Raw genomic sequence first — 14276 nt, 5'->3', positions numbered from 1 at the left:
GAGTGGATGGATGGAGAGTAACACCTGTGGATTTTTTTTTTTAGATCTGAAGTAAGAATGGAGCTTGATTTTCTCTCAAAGACAAAAGCTTGAAGTACTTTTTATCTGATGGGGATAGTTTTGGCGGTCTGGCAGCTCTTGGATGGTTGCAAGGAGTCCCATTTGCTCTTTCAATCATTTTTTTAAATTCCAGTTTTGGAATTTGTACTGAATGGCTATTGACTGGAAATTAACTAAATGAAGGGTGGCCTCTGACTTTTGCACAGTACTGTATAAATGTGTTTTGAGTCAGTGTTGTCTCGTATCTGACTGTGCTACAGATGCCACCGATAGAGATCAGGTTGAAAAACTGAGTATTCTTTTGAAACTGGTAAAACTGTTAAACCATTTGAGAACTTGGACCAGTTTGTTTATTACTGTTTTATATTTTATAACTTAAATAAGCAATTCCATTTGTTATTAAAGCATTATTTATGGTTGTTACGTTCATTGGGTGTGTAGAACACATCTTCCTTTGCAATTCCTGCTTCCTTCACGGCATTTCTGGGAGCCTCCGTCATCCTCGATGCCTCTGGCAAACAGACGCACCAGCTGACCACGAACCCTGAGCACAAAAAGAGCAGCCATGGCAGCCGTCATGAGTTGGGAAACATTCAAATGAGGAGATGCAAAGTGCTAAAAATAAATGGGTAACATAAGTCAGTGAGAAATTTAACTTAAACAAATTTCTAGGGCTGCCGGTTAATCAAGATCTGGTTCAGTCAGTTGTGTGTATTTGTAAATACCATGTTTGCATATGGTCAGCAACAATACTCAAACAGACTGTGGCATTCAAGTGATGATTGGTATTAATAGGCCCAAAATGTGCCAAGGGGAAAAAAAATAAATAAATAAATTCCCCACATCATTACACCTCCTCCACCAGCCTGGACTGTTGACACAAGGCAGGTTGGGTCCATGGATTCATGGTGTTGGTGCCAAATTCTGACCCTACCATCTGTGTGCCTCAGCAGAAACTGAATTCAGCAGACTAGGCCATGTTTTTCCAGTCTACCACTGTCCAGCTTTGCTGAGTCTCTGCCCAATGCAGCCTCAGCTTTCTGTTCTTGACTGACAGAAGTGGAACTTGATGTGGTCTTCTGCTGTTGTAGTCCATCTGGCTCAAGGTTCAACGTATTTTGCATTCCGAGATGCTTTTCTGCTCATCACAAGTGTACAGAGTGGTTATCCGAGTTACCAGAGCCTTTCTGTTAGCTCGAACCAGTTCTCCATTGACGTCTGTCATCAATAAGGCGTTTCCATCCTCAGAACTGACACTGGATGTTCTTTATTTATTGCACCATTCTGATTAAACTCTAGTGACTGTTGTGCGTTAAATCTGCACAGAGATCAGCACTTATAGAAATACTTAAACCAGCCCGTCTGGCTCCAACACCCCCCATTATGATGGTTGATGTGAACATTACCTGAAGCTGCTTGTATCTGCATGATTTTATGCACTGCTGCCACACGATTGGCTGATTAAATAATTGCATGAATGATAAGGTGTACAGGTGTTCCTAATAAAGTGCTTGCTAAGTGTGTATAAAAAATGTATTTATCTATTTATTTATTTATTTGGGCTCAAGAGCTCAACAATAGAGTTGAACTGCAAAACTATTAAGAAGTTGTTCTTGCTTTGTTATTGGTAGGTACTATTGACACTTACCTGCATGAAATCTCAGTGTATGGCAGAACCTCTCCATCGCAGTTCCACACAGACACTGCAGGAGGTTTACTGCAGCAGGGCCCACAGAGAAATTCTCTCTTCTTCTTCCCTTTAGCTTTCATCTCTTGCTCCTTCTGCCTTTCCGCAAGGTACTGCTGTGAGCCGTCCTTAGAAAATTCAGTATCACTTTCACGCAGCTTCTCTGGATCTTCCAGTACTCCTTCTGAAATGCTTTGTTCTCTTTCCTCATCTTCATAGTCATCGCCTTCTTCAGGAGGAAGGGAGAAGCGCACTGCTTTGACACGGTGCACCTCAACAAATGGCAGGTCAAACTATATAGAAAAAAAGGAAACAACAGACAAATACTTTTCAATCTTTCAAGAATTTAGTATTTTTCTCATTTTTGTTCCTTTTATATTTATATAAATTTGTATATTTATATATATTTTCAGTGTTGCCTTGTGCCACTGCTCCACTAATGAGCTGGCCAGATTGTAACTGGAGAGTGGGACAGATGCAGGAAATGACTGTCCAACTGGTGAGAATATCTGGGCTCTGCGTCATTAATATGAATGGCGATGTGTTAAATCCACTGACTCAAGCTGTACATTTCATGAAGGAAGAGAGGTGCAGGGAAACAGCTGATAAATGAAAATAAACCACATGGACAGTTTTACCACAAAAAGGCTCTAGACATTAAAAGGCCCATGTTGTGGAGAACCAAATTTACCTTGCTTTTTCAAAAGGTATTTGATGAAGTAAGTAAACATTATTAAAGTCTTAGAACATAGCAGTCACTCTAAAGAGAGGTTTGAAAATGGTCATGTAAATTTTACATGTACATTAAACCACACAAGTGTTGTAAAATACATGAAAAATGTAAGATATGGGCCCCTTAATCCTCTGGCTTACCAGAAAATCCACCCTGAAACACTTCAAGCTGTTGAATAAAAGTTACATTATTTTTCTTGTACTTTGTTTTCCCCATGGCTGATTCCATTGACATGGGTTGATCTTGAGTGTCAGTATAAGAATATCATGGGGTGGAACTAAATGAGGTAAAAATAACCATATTCAATGAGTTACTAACTTTAGTTGAATGCTTGAAGTTGTTTTACAAAGTGTGCCTTATAGCCCTTACGATAAACACTCTGGTGGCCTCACCTGATCCTGGGTAGTGGTATGTCGGTGCAGGTACTTGAGGAAACCCAGGGGGTTGGTGTCCCGCACCAGGATGAGGTCACCTGTTCCATCAGCCAGGTGTGCCGAGGGGGAGAGGCCCTTAGGGCTCCGTGGGCATGAACTGGACATACAGGTGAGGGACACGCACCTGAACCTGCCCTCCACACTTATCCACTCCCCTGAGGATGGGCAGAAGAAAACATGCATAGAACTGTCAGCGTGAGAGTAAACAATGAACAGCATATGACAATTTCATCTTTAAAACTTTAACAAACTTTATTTCAATGATGCTCTCCTTAGACATTGCATTTAGCAGACTCTCTTATACAGATTTACAATGGCAGCTGAACAGAACGTTAAAGGGTATTGCCCAAGGACTTTTTGTTTCCTGGACGAGAAATCAAACCTTCAGTCCACCGTGTACAGGGTAACGGTGTTATGCATTATGCTATCCAATCGCTACATGTATTGAGGTCACATATGAAAGAGTATGCGTTGTTGCTTGGCATGCTCAGCAAGATGATATCAAAAAAAATGTTTCCAGATAACTTGATCTGAGCCATATGTTCATGTTTCAGAGTGCTGATCTAGGATCATTACCTTTCTTTCCACGTAACTGTTCACATTCAGTCAAAGACTAAATGTACAGGACTCCAAGAACTTTTCAGGATTTCTTGCTAAGTGAGCTAACTAAACTTGGTTAAGTAAACCTGGATTTTCTCTCTCACAATATTGGATCACTTTTAGCAGAATATACTGCCATGGCAACTTGAGTTCGAATGGCTGCTGTTGTCATAAGAGTGAGAAGCTGGTGTTGCCCTCTGGTCTTACCCTCTGATTCGCTGCTGTACTGGCTGAGCTGCCTGCTGTAGAGGGAGCTGCAGCTGTCTGAGTGAGGAAACAGTCTCTCTGTGCTCTCTGAGCACACTCGGCACCTACACCGCACACACACAGTGACACATGAGAGCAGATTAGAGTTGCATACATAATATAAAGTTACTGGTAACAAGACTTTCTTCTGCTGAGCAAGAGCACAGTGAAGGCCTAGCCAATAAAATGAAAGGCTTTTAAAAGTTTTTACACTGTCAGAAAAACAGCTACTTCTCTTGGTAAATTTTTAAAAGTCCAAAAAATTGGTAAAGTCCCCCAAGGTACAAACAATGTAAATGTGTCCTCAAAAGGTACAACAAGGTCCATAAGTGTACCTTAAATGAGTTTTAAAGGTACACTACATTCACCTTCCCAAAGGAGAGCATATTTGTACCGTTTTTAAAGTTCAAATTAAGTTTCTAAGTAGAAAAATAAAATAAAATGCCTGGAGTGAAGATAGATTGTAAGGAATGAATGCAAAAAATATGACTGCAACAGAATAAGGTAGACTGTGTTCCTTAACATAATTGTTTTCAGAAAGTGTAGGGGTGCAAATTTCTCGCCTCATAACAGTTAGAACTCATTATGATTTTCTAAAACAGTGGTTCCCAACACTGGTCCTGAAGGAACCCCTGCCTTGTACATTTTTGTGTTTTCCTGCCAAAACAAACCCACTTCAACTCAGGAAAGGCTTGTTAATTAGTGCATTAGGTGGATCAGGTGGTCTTCAAGGGGATCCTCAGCACTCAATGCACTGACCTGATGAAATTTAATGTAAACTTTTATTGAAAAATGAAATTAACTCATTCATATTAACATAACTCATATCTACGCACATCCATTATTCCCTTATTCGGGTTTGGTTTCTAGCAGTCATAGTAACAACTGTTCCTTCACAGGCTGCTCTCCTTTCCTTGGAGATCATATTACCCGAGTACCGAGCAGTCAAGGGCACACGGCTCCCCTCAAGTAGTAACAGCTTGTTTGCAGAAAGCTTTGAGGACTTCCATTAGTAGCACACCAAGAACTTTCCCTTCTCTAAGGTCACACCACAGAGGTAAAACAGGAAGGCCAAGGGCCCTCTCCTGTGGTCCCTACATCTCTAGTGCATCTAAACCTCATGGGGTTTTCTAGCACGCTTTAGATGCCGGTCCACCGTAGATGCTCACCTTGTCTTTGACTCACATTCAGCTAAATATATATTCAATTCACCTTATCTTTTCCCTTACACACAGCCTGACCTTAACCTGACACCAACACATAATCCTAATTCCAACACTGCTGATATCGACTGAGCTTCATTAAGTAGTTTTAACATTTTGAGCATTTGTAGATATACTGTAGGGTGCTATTAAAACAAGATGCGACCCTTATATGAAGTTTTTTCTGTTTTATTAGCAGAAGTATTAGAAGTATTATTCTTTATTTAAAGCTACACTATGTAAGTTTTGGGGATTTAGCCTCTCTTATGTGTAACTGCACACAACGTGAGGAAAAACATTCAGTAATGTGGGTTGTGTTTCAGTCCCCTTCCTCGAACAGATGAATCTGTTGATCGCGAGCATGTTGAAAGAGTATGCAAAGAAAACGCAGTCAAAACTCAGCAAAGGAGGTGTCTGAGAATGTAGGTGAATAATCTACTATTGTCATCATTTCTGAATCAATATAAATGTTGCTTTTGCATTTGAGACCTAAACATCAAGCCAGGCTTACTTTCTGAGCCTGTGCATGTGACGTTAATATGTAAAGAGGTACGATGCGGTGCAAAGCAACTCTCATGAAATCTGATCCAACACCTCTGACTTTTAAATTATTGTTTCAGAGCACAGACACCATATTTGAGTGTGATTGTATTTCTCGTGACTCATGACTAACAAAAATAGTGCAGCTTTAAATAGGCTAACACTGTGCAGCCATTGTTTTGTGCCTGCAGGCGAATCAAATCATGCACACTAAGATATGTGCCCATTAGCGTATCTAAAGCAAACAGGAGAAGAGCTTGAAAAGTGTTAGATTTTTGCCATAGTACAGCTTCAGTATAAACCACTCTGATTTTGCACTTAGTATCGGTACCAAAATGAAAATTCCGGTACAGATGACCAACCTAGTGTGATATTGTTTTTACCATGAAAGTGAAAAATACATACATTTGCACATAGAAGGGAGATTTGCACATGGTTCTGTATGGTTAAGTTGTTTTCAAAAAGCCTGTCTTTACCCTGAGAGGCAGCGAGTGTTGTCTCTTGGGCTGCTGATCTGGGGATCCACAGGTAGATACTGCACTATTCCCCTATAGCTCCTGTTGCACAGGTACACTAAACAACCTACACAGACATAATACAGAGGAAGAGAGAGTTAGAGAGAGGGCTGAGGAAAAGTTTACCTCATTATTTTTATTATATATCAATCAACGTGGATATAAAGACAAAGAAACCTAGTTAAAGCCTAAGCCTGGAGTAAAAAGAATTTGACAGTGAATTTTTAATAGTGATGAGACTTAATCCATACAAAGAAAACCAGCTGCAATATAAGCACTGAAGTATTTATGTAAAAAAGAATCTACTTATGATCTGTAGGAGGTGCACATAAAGTGGTTTAATCAGAGAAAGCCTCTGAAGTTTATTTATTATGTTTTACCTGAGTAGTCATATCTGAGAGGTCCCATCCAGCGGTGCCTCTCACTTTCAGCCAGCACGTCACCATAGAAGCCATAACCCACCAATGAAACAGAATAACGCACCAGTGTGGACTGATGATGGACAGAGCACACATCCAGAGGCTGAGAGTCTCCTAGAGATACAGAAAGACAGAAAAAGAGATTGAAAATCATCTTACCTACTAGTTCATAAGCTAGGTAGACTGTATGTGTGAGACCTTACAAGAAAAAAAATCTAAGTCTAACTTTAAAGTCTAAACTTTAAATCAGTCAGTATTATTTTATTACATACTACTATAAAATTGTTTTTGGTTTTTAGATCAAAGTGATAATTGGCAAAAAACTAATTTACACAGTTTTTCCCTTAATCCAAATATAGTTGGTTAGCCAAGATGATATCCAAAGATTGCTTCTTTAGTTGTGCACTGTACCTACAAGGATAATCTACACAAGTGACAATGAAGAATTATGAGCTAACAAAAGAGAATTATGTAAATTTGATTTTCACCAAAATATCGATTTAAGGCTCGGCATAATCCGGTTCAGAAGACCGGTGGGCCCTTGCATAAAACATCTTGAGTTAAATGCTTAAGGGATGAATTTGAAGCTGAAAATTTTAACTTTGCAACCATCAAAAACTTACAGTATTATGAGAACACCCTTCATTTATTTCATTTCCAAAAACTAAAAAAGAAGAAAACAAATATTTTACAGGAAACTACACAGAAGCCTCAACAACTAAACATGATAATGTTTTTTGTAATATTTAGTATGCTCTCCCTTTACCTTTACAACAGCTTATATTCTTTTTGGGAGATCTTTAAGTTGTATTTTCTACTACTCACAATCCAAATAATCTTAAACACATTCAGTGATGTTGAAGTCTGGACTGTTTTTTTCACTTTCCTCTTCCTTATGAAAATGGATTGCCATATATGCATCATCAGAAATATCTCCTTAAAATAAATAGCCTGATGTACTTAAATTTAACTAAAAATGAAATAAATGAAGGATGGCCTGTGGAGGATGTGACTTTTGCACAGTACTGTAATTGGCAAAAAAATCAAACACTCAAAATTACAATTATGGATTTTTTTTCACTTTCCCTGAAGAGACTTTATGCAGCTCACTTAAGGTGATGTTTACATGAAAGCATAAGGCCAAAATTCACCTAAGATGTTTTACAGAAGTGACCACAGCCCGCTATCAGATAATACTGGTATTCAGTATAAATGTAATATTATTTTAAATGAAAAAATACTGTATGGTTTATCCTACGTTAAGTAAATTAAATTTATAAATTAAATTCTAAAATGTGTTATTCATACAGAAAAGATTATCAAAATCTGGGTTTGTGTCTGTATAAGATTTCGGTATCTGAACAAAAAAAAAAATTACCAATAATAATGTGCAATGCCGATGTAACAGGGTCATTCACACCCACAGTGGCAAAACAAACACAATCTGTGGAGCCTGTAGGAAAAAATAAACATGGTAAACAATCAGCTACTCTTCAGTCTTTAATATCCATACCACACAGGACACGCCTGTCCTAACCCAACACACTAATCACATTCATTATCGCTTCCTTATTTGTCCACAATTGCTAGCCAGCAAACTATGAGAAACCTGCTGGAATGATGCCGATGTGCAGGTCACATGGCTGCAGCATTACAGTGGGGTCATGTTCCGAAATGCCCGCCTCCTGCTGCGTTCGACCAATCACGCCATGCAGCAGCTCGCTGAACATTCCATCTCCGCCCACACAAATCACTCTGAAAGGCGCAGAAAGAAACAAAGTAAGCCGGTCTGAACATACTGTAAAGCATATGAAGCCTGTGAGCCTTGGAATTACAGTAAAGCTGATCTACAGGTTTTGTTAAGAGGGTTTAATCACTGCACAACGAGACACGGGACCCCAGAGTTACCTGTTAATTGCTTCCGAAAGGCTTTAACTTGAACAATGGGCACTGACAAAGCTCTGATTTCAGGTGTTATGGGACGATATTACGCCACTTACCCATCAAAGCCAGTGAGGTCTTTCTTCAGGATGTGGTCTCTCGCCTGATTTGCACGTTCAGTCACTAAAAGGACAGAAAATATTTTATTACAAATCATCACTGTCCAGTAAAAAATATTTTTAACTTTTAACGTAAGTTAATGTAAAAGAGAGTTTGTTCAAAGCAGTTTCACAGAATTTCTATTGGTCCATTCATCATGAAATTTTCACACAATGTAAAGTGCAGCTACTGTTCTCAACTGAAGAAAAATAAGAAAAATAAACACTGAAAGAGATTTGTTTTTTTTTTTAAAACCAGCCTTCATCTGGTATCTAAAAACCTAAAAGAAGAGCCTGTGCTCTTGCATAGGTTCTGTACTGTCACTCCTTAAGTTTAATGATTGATCTGGTTTTCTTTCTTTTTCCTTTTCTTGATAAAGGCCATGGCCTCATTCTGTCAATATTAAACAAGGTATTACTACAAATACTGTGCTTTCGAGCCTTCATCTAGCGTCTGAAAACCAACAACCAAAAAATGTGAATCACTGGCTCTCATGGAGACATTCACTGTGATCTGATTGCAATTTGTGTAGCTTGTTTTTAATCAACACAGAGCATGCGGCTCTTTTACTGCCCTGTTGTGGCTCCACAATTAGGTAAAAATAAAATAATCCTCTTTTGCAGTAAAATAAAGCCCTGCTGATTGTTCTAACACAGTTTTAACAATAAATGGTCTTAAACACTACGTTTAAATGTAGCCTATATCTGCTAATTCACCCTTTAAAACTGAAGGTTGGCACGCAGACTGCTGATCACCATAGCAATGTAGACAACAGTCTCGCCTAGCTAGTAGCTAACGAAAAGGCAAAGAAAAAGATTTAAGATGAACATCGATCATTTTGAGACGAATGGACTTACTTGCGTTTATAAGCACTCCAGCTGGTTTCCTGATACATTTAATCTGCAATGGGAAACTGTCAAACACTAAAAAGTCGCAAAGCTGAAGTCAGCTCCTCATTCACCAGCTTCTTGTTTGAATTTTCCTGTTCCACCTTAAATTGTGCAGCAGTTACATTCAGGCACCTTTTAAGGTGGAACAGAAAAATTCAAATGAGAAGCTGGTGAATGAGAAACTGACTTCAGCCTTGTAAAAAGTTGAGTGTTGAGAGACATTTCACAAGAAACTATTCACTTTTGTAGAAAAGTATCCTGTCGGAGATGCGAGAAACGCGGCTGTAGCTGAGCTAAAGCTTTAAGCAGAGCAAAGTAAGTTTGCGTTTTCGTTCATAGTATATCTTTTTACCTATAGGACATTTGCACATACTGAGACATATTTACAGCCAAGATGGTGAAATGTTACTTCACTGGAATGGACATAAAATGTTGTGGCTCCCAAGGTGGTTTGGTTTTTGTTGAAAGGACAAAATGGCTCTTCTTAACATTTGGGTTGCCGACCTCTGGTATAGGATAATGTCACTGTCATAAGACAACCTTGGAAGCACCTGAAACTCCAGCTGTCCTTTACACTGTGTGAACATTTCATGATGAATGGACAAACAGAACTGGTCAAAAGGTACTTGGAATAAAATCTTGTCACACTGACCTGCATCAAAGTTAAGAACATCTTTTCTTTATCCAATAAAATGACTGTTTCAGAAATAAGAGGTTTTCCCAGGACAGCAATGAGATGTACTTGTCACTCTGCAAGCTTAATAATTGATTTGGCTTTCTCCCCCTTTCCCTTGTTATCTGGCTATCTTTCCTTTTCTCAATAAAGACCCACAGCCTGTCACTTGAGAGCCACGCTTGGGGACACTTGATAACATCAGAGATACCGGAGCACAGCAGAGCAGTGTTGTATATGCGGTGTCTCAGTGGCTTACCCACAACATGAGAGCTGATGCCAGCCAGCTCAAATAGAGGAACCACTAAGGATTGATAGATCTGCTTGCCATTCTTCTTTCCCCCATAGGGGTTAATGAACACCAACAACCTGTGAGGACGAGAGGAGCCTGGTAGAGGAAAGATGAATGGAGACACAAGGTGCAGAGTTGTCTTAGACTCAAAGTAAATTAGATTAAACAAACATGCATGGACATAGTAGTAGGGCGGAACAATATATTGATTATTCCATTTATTCCAAGGTAGGGGTGGGTAATATGACAATATTTATTACGATAAATATGTCACATTATATCAAACACTTTTAGGAGCATATTGTGGATATCTTCAGTACTTAAACTGACCAACTGCATGTTTCATTACAAAGAGAGCATGAATTAGTCCTGTTTAATTGGATTTAGTGCAGCACAGTTGAAATCATTGTATTCAAAGTTATTGATAGTACTTTGTATGTTTGTGTGTTGTAGTAATTGTTTTGCCTGTACCAACTTATCAAACCTCAGAAAAACATAATTTAGTAATGCATATAGTATATAGTGAAAAGCATCCTGATATAACAACATTGCCGCCCCTACATCAAGCCATTTAAATGATAAATTATTTCTCAAAATAACACAGGCCAATATTTCACAGTCAAATCAAATATGTACTAATATGGTAAATCTATTTTAAGGTAATTTGTTTTTTCCAAGTAACTGTGGCTCGACTCACAGTGAGTTTTAAGTGCAGTTTTGAGTTGGGCTACCCACTGGTCCCTGAGGTCACGGCTCGGACAGCAGAACTGGGTCCTGCCCAGGCTCCATGTCCCACCACCACCGCTACTGCGCTTCACATAGAACACTGGTAGAGACAAGAGGACATGAAGTAAAGTTAACAGATGTGCAAACTACATTGTCCAGTGGCATATTATTCACTGATTATAGCCAATGATCACAAAAGATGTATTCTCAATTCTGAAATATATAGATATATTAACAATTAATATTCTGTCAATATTTTGGAATACACTGACAACATATAACTTCTTTATAATTTCCTTTTCACAGACAGTGAAAGCTTTTTAAACTGCAAAAAAGTGGAAACCAATGGCTCAGCAGAACTGTCAGCATCACCAGAGGTAACTTACATGTGAAGTCTCGGTCGGTGTCCTCCACTCTCTTTTGCGGTTGGATCTCTACCCGGCCTTCCGCTACTGCCACCACCTCGCCAATCGGCACTGAAACTAAACCACACACAGACACTTGACACGGGGACACTTGATAGACTTAAGTGATACACTTGTTGCTCATTAACTCAGGAATCCATCACCACAATGCATTATTTCAGCGTAACCAAAAACTAAGACTTAAAAAACTAAGAAGAAAACACTACAAGGAAAAATGATTTACTTAGATTTACTGTTTGGTCAAACATTTGAGAATGTCCAATCTTTATTTGCATGTATCTGGGTTTAAGGCTTAGCATTTGTTGTTAAACCCTCTAACCTGTTTTTAGGTGACTGCTAGGCTCTTTGTCACCGATTTATAGCATAGCAGGTGCTATTTTGAAGCATGTCTTTAAAATATTCTACAGAAAAAGATCACTGTCCATCTACATTCCCAGGAAATCTTTGCTACTCTTAAAGTGTTTTAATACTCAAAAACCAAAAGGAGAAAGAGTATTCAAGCAGTACTGCTACTCTTGCAAACAAAATGTTCCCAAGTCAAAGTACACAACCATTTTAGTTACAGTAATTTCACTACTGCCTAATGTGCCAGGGTGATATGGTGATTATTTTTAATAAGGCGTGGTCATGAATTACTATATTGAGGCCTTAATTTACTATATTGAGGCCACAAATTACTATTCTAAGGCCTCAAATTACTATATTGAGGCCCCAATTTACTATACTGAGAACTTAAAATATTGAGGCCACAAGATAAACTTCTTATAACTCATGGCCTCAATATTTTAATTGTGGCCTCAATATAGTAATGCGTGGCCTCAATTAAAAAAACAAAACAAAAAAAAAAAAATCACCATGTCACCTTAGGGGCTCCGGAGCAATTAGCTTACAAAGACAAGGCTAAGTTTGAGGACGCTCAGTGGATCCTCAGGCTTGCTAGCTGAGATAAGGCCAGAGGAGGGTCGAGTAGCCTAAAGCTATTTTAAGTAAAAGTACTGTCACTTCAACTTTAGTGAAATAATGACTCAAGTAAAAGTAAAATTCACAAAAAACAGGCGTATCATCTCAGAAATCTACTTAAGGGTAACACAGAACAGCAGCAAAATATCTTAGTACATCCAGCTTCTATCAGCACATGAAGTGAAGTGTCGGCTCTGTTCTTCTCTTTTTGGCATTCTTTTGGTCAAAAATAGAATGATAAACCTCAAAAGTGAGGTTTTTAATTCAGATTTAACCTCAAAGTAGTAAAGATTCTGTCACCCAAGTAACACAACAAAATGAAACATTAAAAAGGAAGTAGTAACTAAATGTAAATGACTTGTTTGAAGAATTTCCCTCTGGGATTAGTAAAGTGATCTATCTATTTATCCAACTAAAGTGAAACAGATTACGTTACTTCCCTCACAAATATACTTGAGTACATGTAACATGGGACAGTTACTGGGACACTTTAAAACGTGAAAAAAGCTTAATGTACTAAAACAACCACCTAGGTACACCAGACCTCTCTCACTTACTACTGGTCATACTGCTGTAAGGATGGACTTGTGGTCTAATGAGAAAGTAACCATTTTCACATTAACCTTTTTTCTTGCCATTCAAACCCATTGTAAGAAAAACCTTAACATGGCTTAGAGTAGCCAACTAAAACAACAACCTAGGAACACCAAACCTCTCTCACTCTCTCACAGGTTCATCCTGTCAGCAGCAGTAAGTGAGAGCTTTGGCGTTCCTAGGTTGTTGTTTTAGTACAATTAGCCATGTTAAGCTTTTTTTACGTTACGCGTTTTACAGTGTCCCACAACTTTGCGCCACTTACTTGTTTTCTTTTCTCGGTTCTTCTTGTCCAGTTCGGTCCAGCTGAAGTACCATCCGCTGAGCAGCGCTCTGTACCGCTTATTACCGACCCAGACACTGGACTCTACCCGGACTGACTCTATCTCCATCGCCTGACCTGACTGGCGGTCTGAAGACTAACTTAACTATAGCGCTTCACTCAGGTTTGTTTCCTTTCTCTCTTCACGTGTGCCATTTTGTTATTTGTGTCAGCTTTCGCGTGCAGTTAGCTTAATTAGCTAACACTAATAAAGCGTATTAGTCTCTATCTCTGACATACTGACATTATTTTTGCCTAAAACGTAGGAAAAACGCACCACGCTGAGCTAAAAATACCACCACAACTTGCTGATAAGACAGAGCCGATGGACGAGATAAGTGTGATTAGAGCACGGACTCTCCCTCTTCTTTCTCCGGGCTGTTTCCCTATTCGTGAAAAGTTGCGTCTGCAGAAAGAAAGAACTCTCACGCTTCCCTGTTATGCTGCGCACCTGTTCTTCAGAATTAGCATACTGCACTCTTATTGGTTAAGGCGCCGTAGAACGCGCATTAAAAGTGGGTGTGGCACAATGCAGGTGTAGATGAATTTGTGATGCATTTTCAGTTTCAAGTTTTCTGCATGTTCATGCACGAATATGCCAAATTGACGTTAGGAAATACCTCAGAAAAGTTCATTAGACTAATTAAAGCAGATTTTTATTTCTTCATTATGCTAAGCTCAATACATTGTATGACCACCAGTCATCTTTTTAAAGATTCTTAAAGAGGACAGGTGTGGAATTCCACTCTTGAAATGATGATTATGTATTAGTACTGGTTTGATGTTGATGAAGGTTGTGAAACGTCTTTATTCAAATGTAGGTCATTGTATGTGTTTGCTTCTTTTCCAGCAAACAGACTGGCTGTAGGCCTGTCTCCTGTCGTGGTTTGTGTTAACTGTCAACATACAGTGGTTTGA

General features: G+C 38.9%; 1 protein-coding gene across 1 annotated transcript; it reads right to left on the bottom strand.

Annotated features, from left to right (window-relative positions):
* Nucleotides 1-365: 365 nt before the first annotated feature.
* zgc:158263 (ceramide kinase family protein) lies at nt 366-13773 on the bottom strand. The gene is made up of 13 exons (XM_036591609.1): nt 13302-13773; nt 11444-11539; nt 11029-11157; nt 10299-10427; nt 8437-8500; nt 8046-8191; nt 7815-7889; nt 6398-6550; nt 5979-6084; nt 3722-3825; nt 2873-3069; nt 1709-2040; nt 366-604 (listed from the first exon to the last, which is right to left on the bottom strand). The coding sequence occupies exons 1-13, from the start codon at nt 13426-13428 to the stop codon at nt 487-489; spliced, it is 1776 nt and encodes a 591-aa protein (XP_036447502.1). The 5' UTR covers nt 13429-13773; the 3' UTR covers nt 366-486.
* Nucleotides 13774-14276: the final 503 nt, after the last annotated feature.

This window comes from Colossoma macropomum, unplaced genomic scaffold, assembly GCF_904425465.1.
Source record: "Colossoma macropomum unplaced genomic scaffold, Colossoma_macropomum, whole genome shotgun sequence".
Taxonomy (NCBI): Eukaryota; Metazoa; Chordata; class Actinopteri; order Characiformes; family Serrasalmidae; genus Colossoma; species Colossoma macropomum.
This window is presented reverse-complemented; position numbering and strand designations above follow the sequence as displayed.

What these genes read in the sequence shown, in the direction of transcription:
- zgc:158263 (XM_036591609.1), bottom strand. Translation starts at nt 13,428, where the DNA reads ATGGAGATAGAGTCAGTCCGGGTAGAGTCCAGTGTCTGGGTCGGTAAT. An exon ending in GAACCGAGAAAAGAAAACAA is followed by an intron (nt 11,540 to 13,301) that starts GTAAGTGGCGCA and finishes TGTGTGGTTTAG; the next exon opens with TTTCAGTGCCGATTGGCGAG. An exon ending in CATCGGCATCATTCCAGCAG is followed by an intron (nt 7,890 to 8,045) that starts GTTTCTCATAGT and finishes TTTTTCCTACAG; the next exon opens with GCTCCACAGATTGTGTTTGT.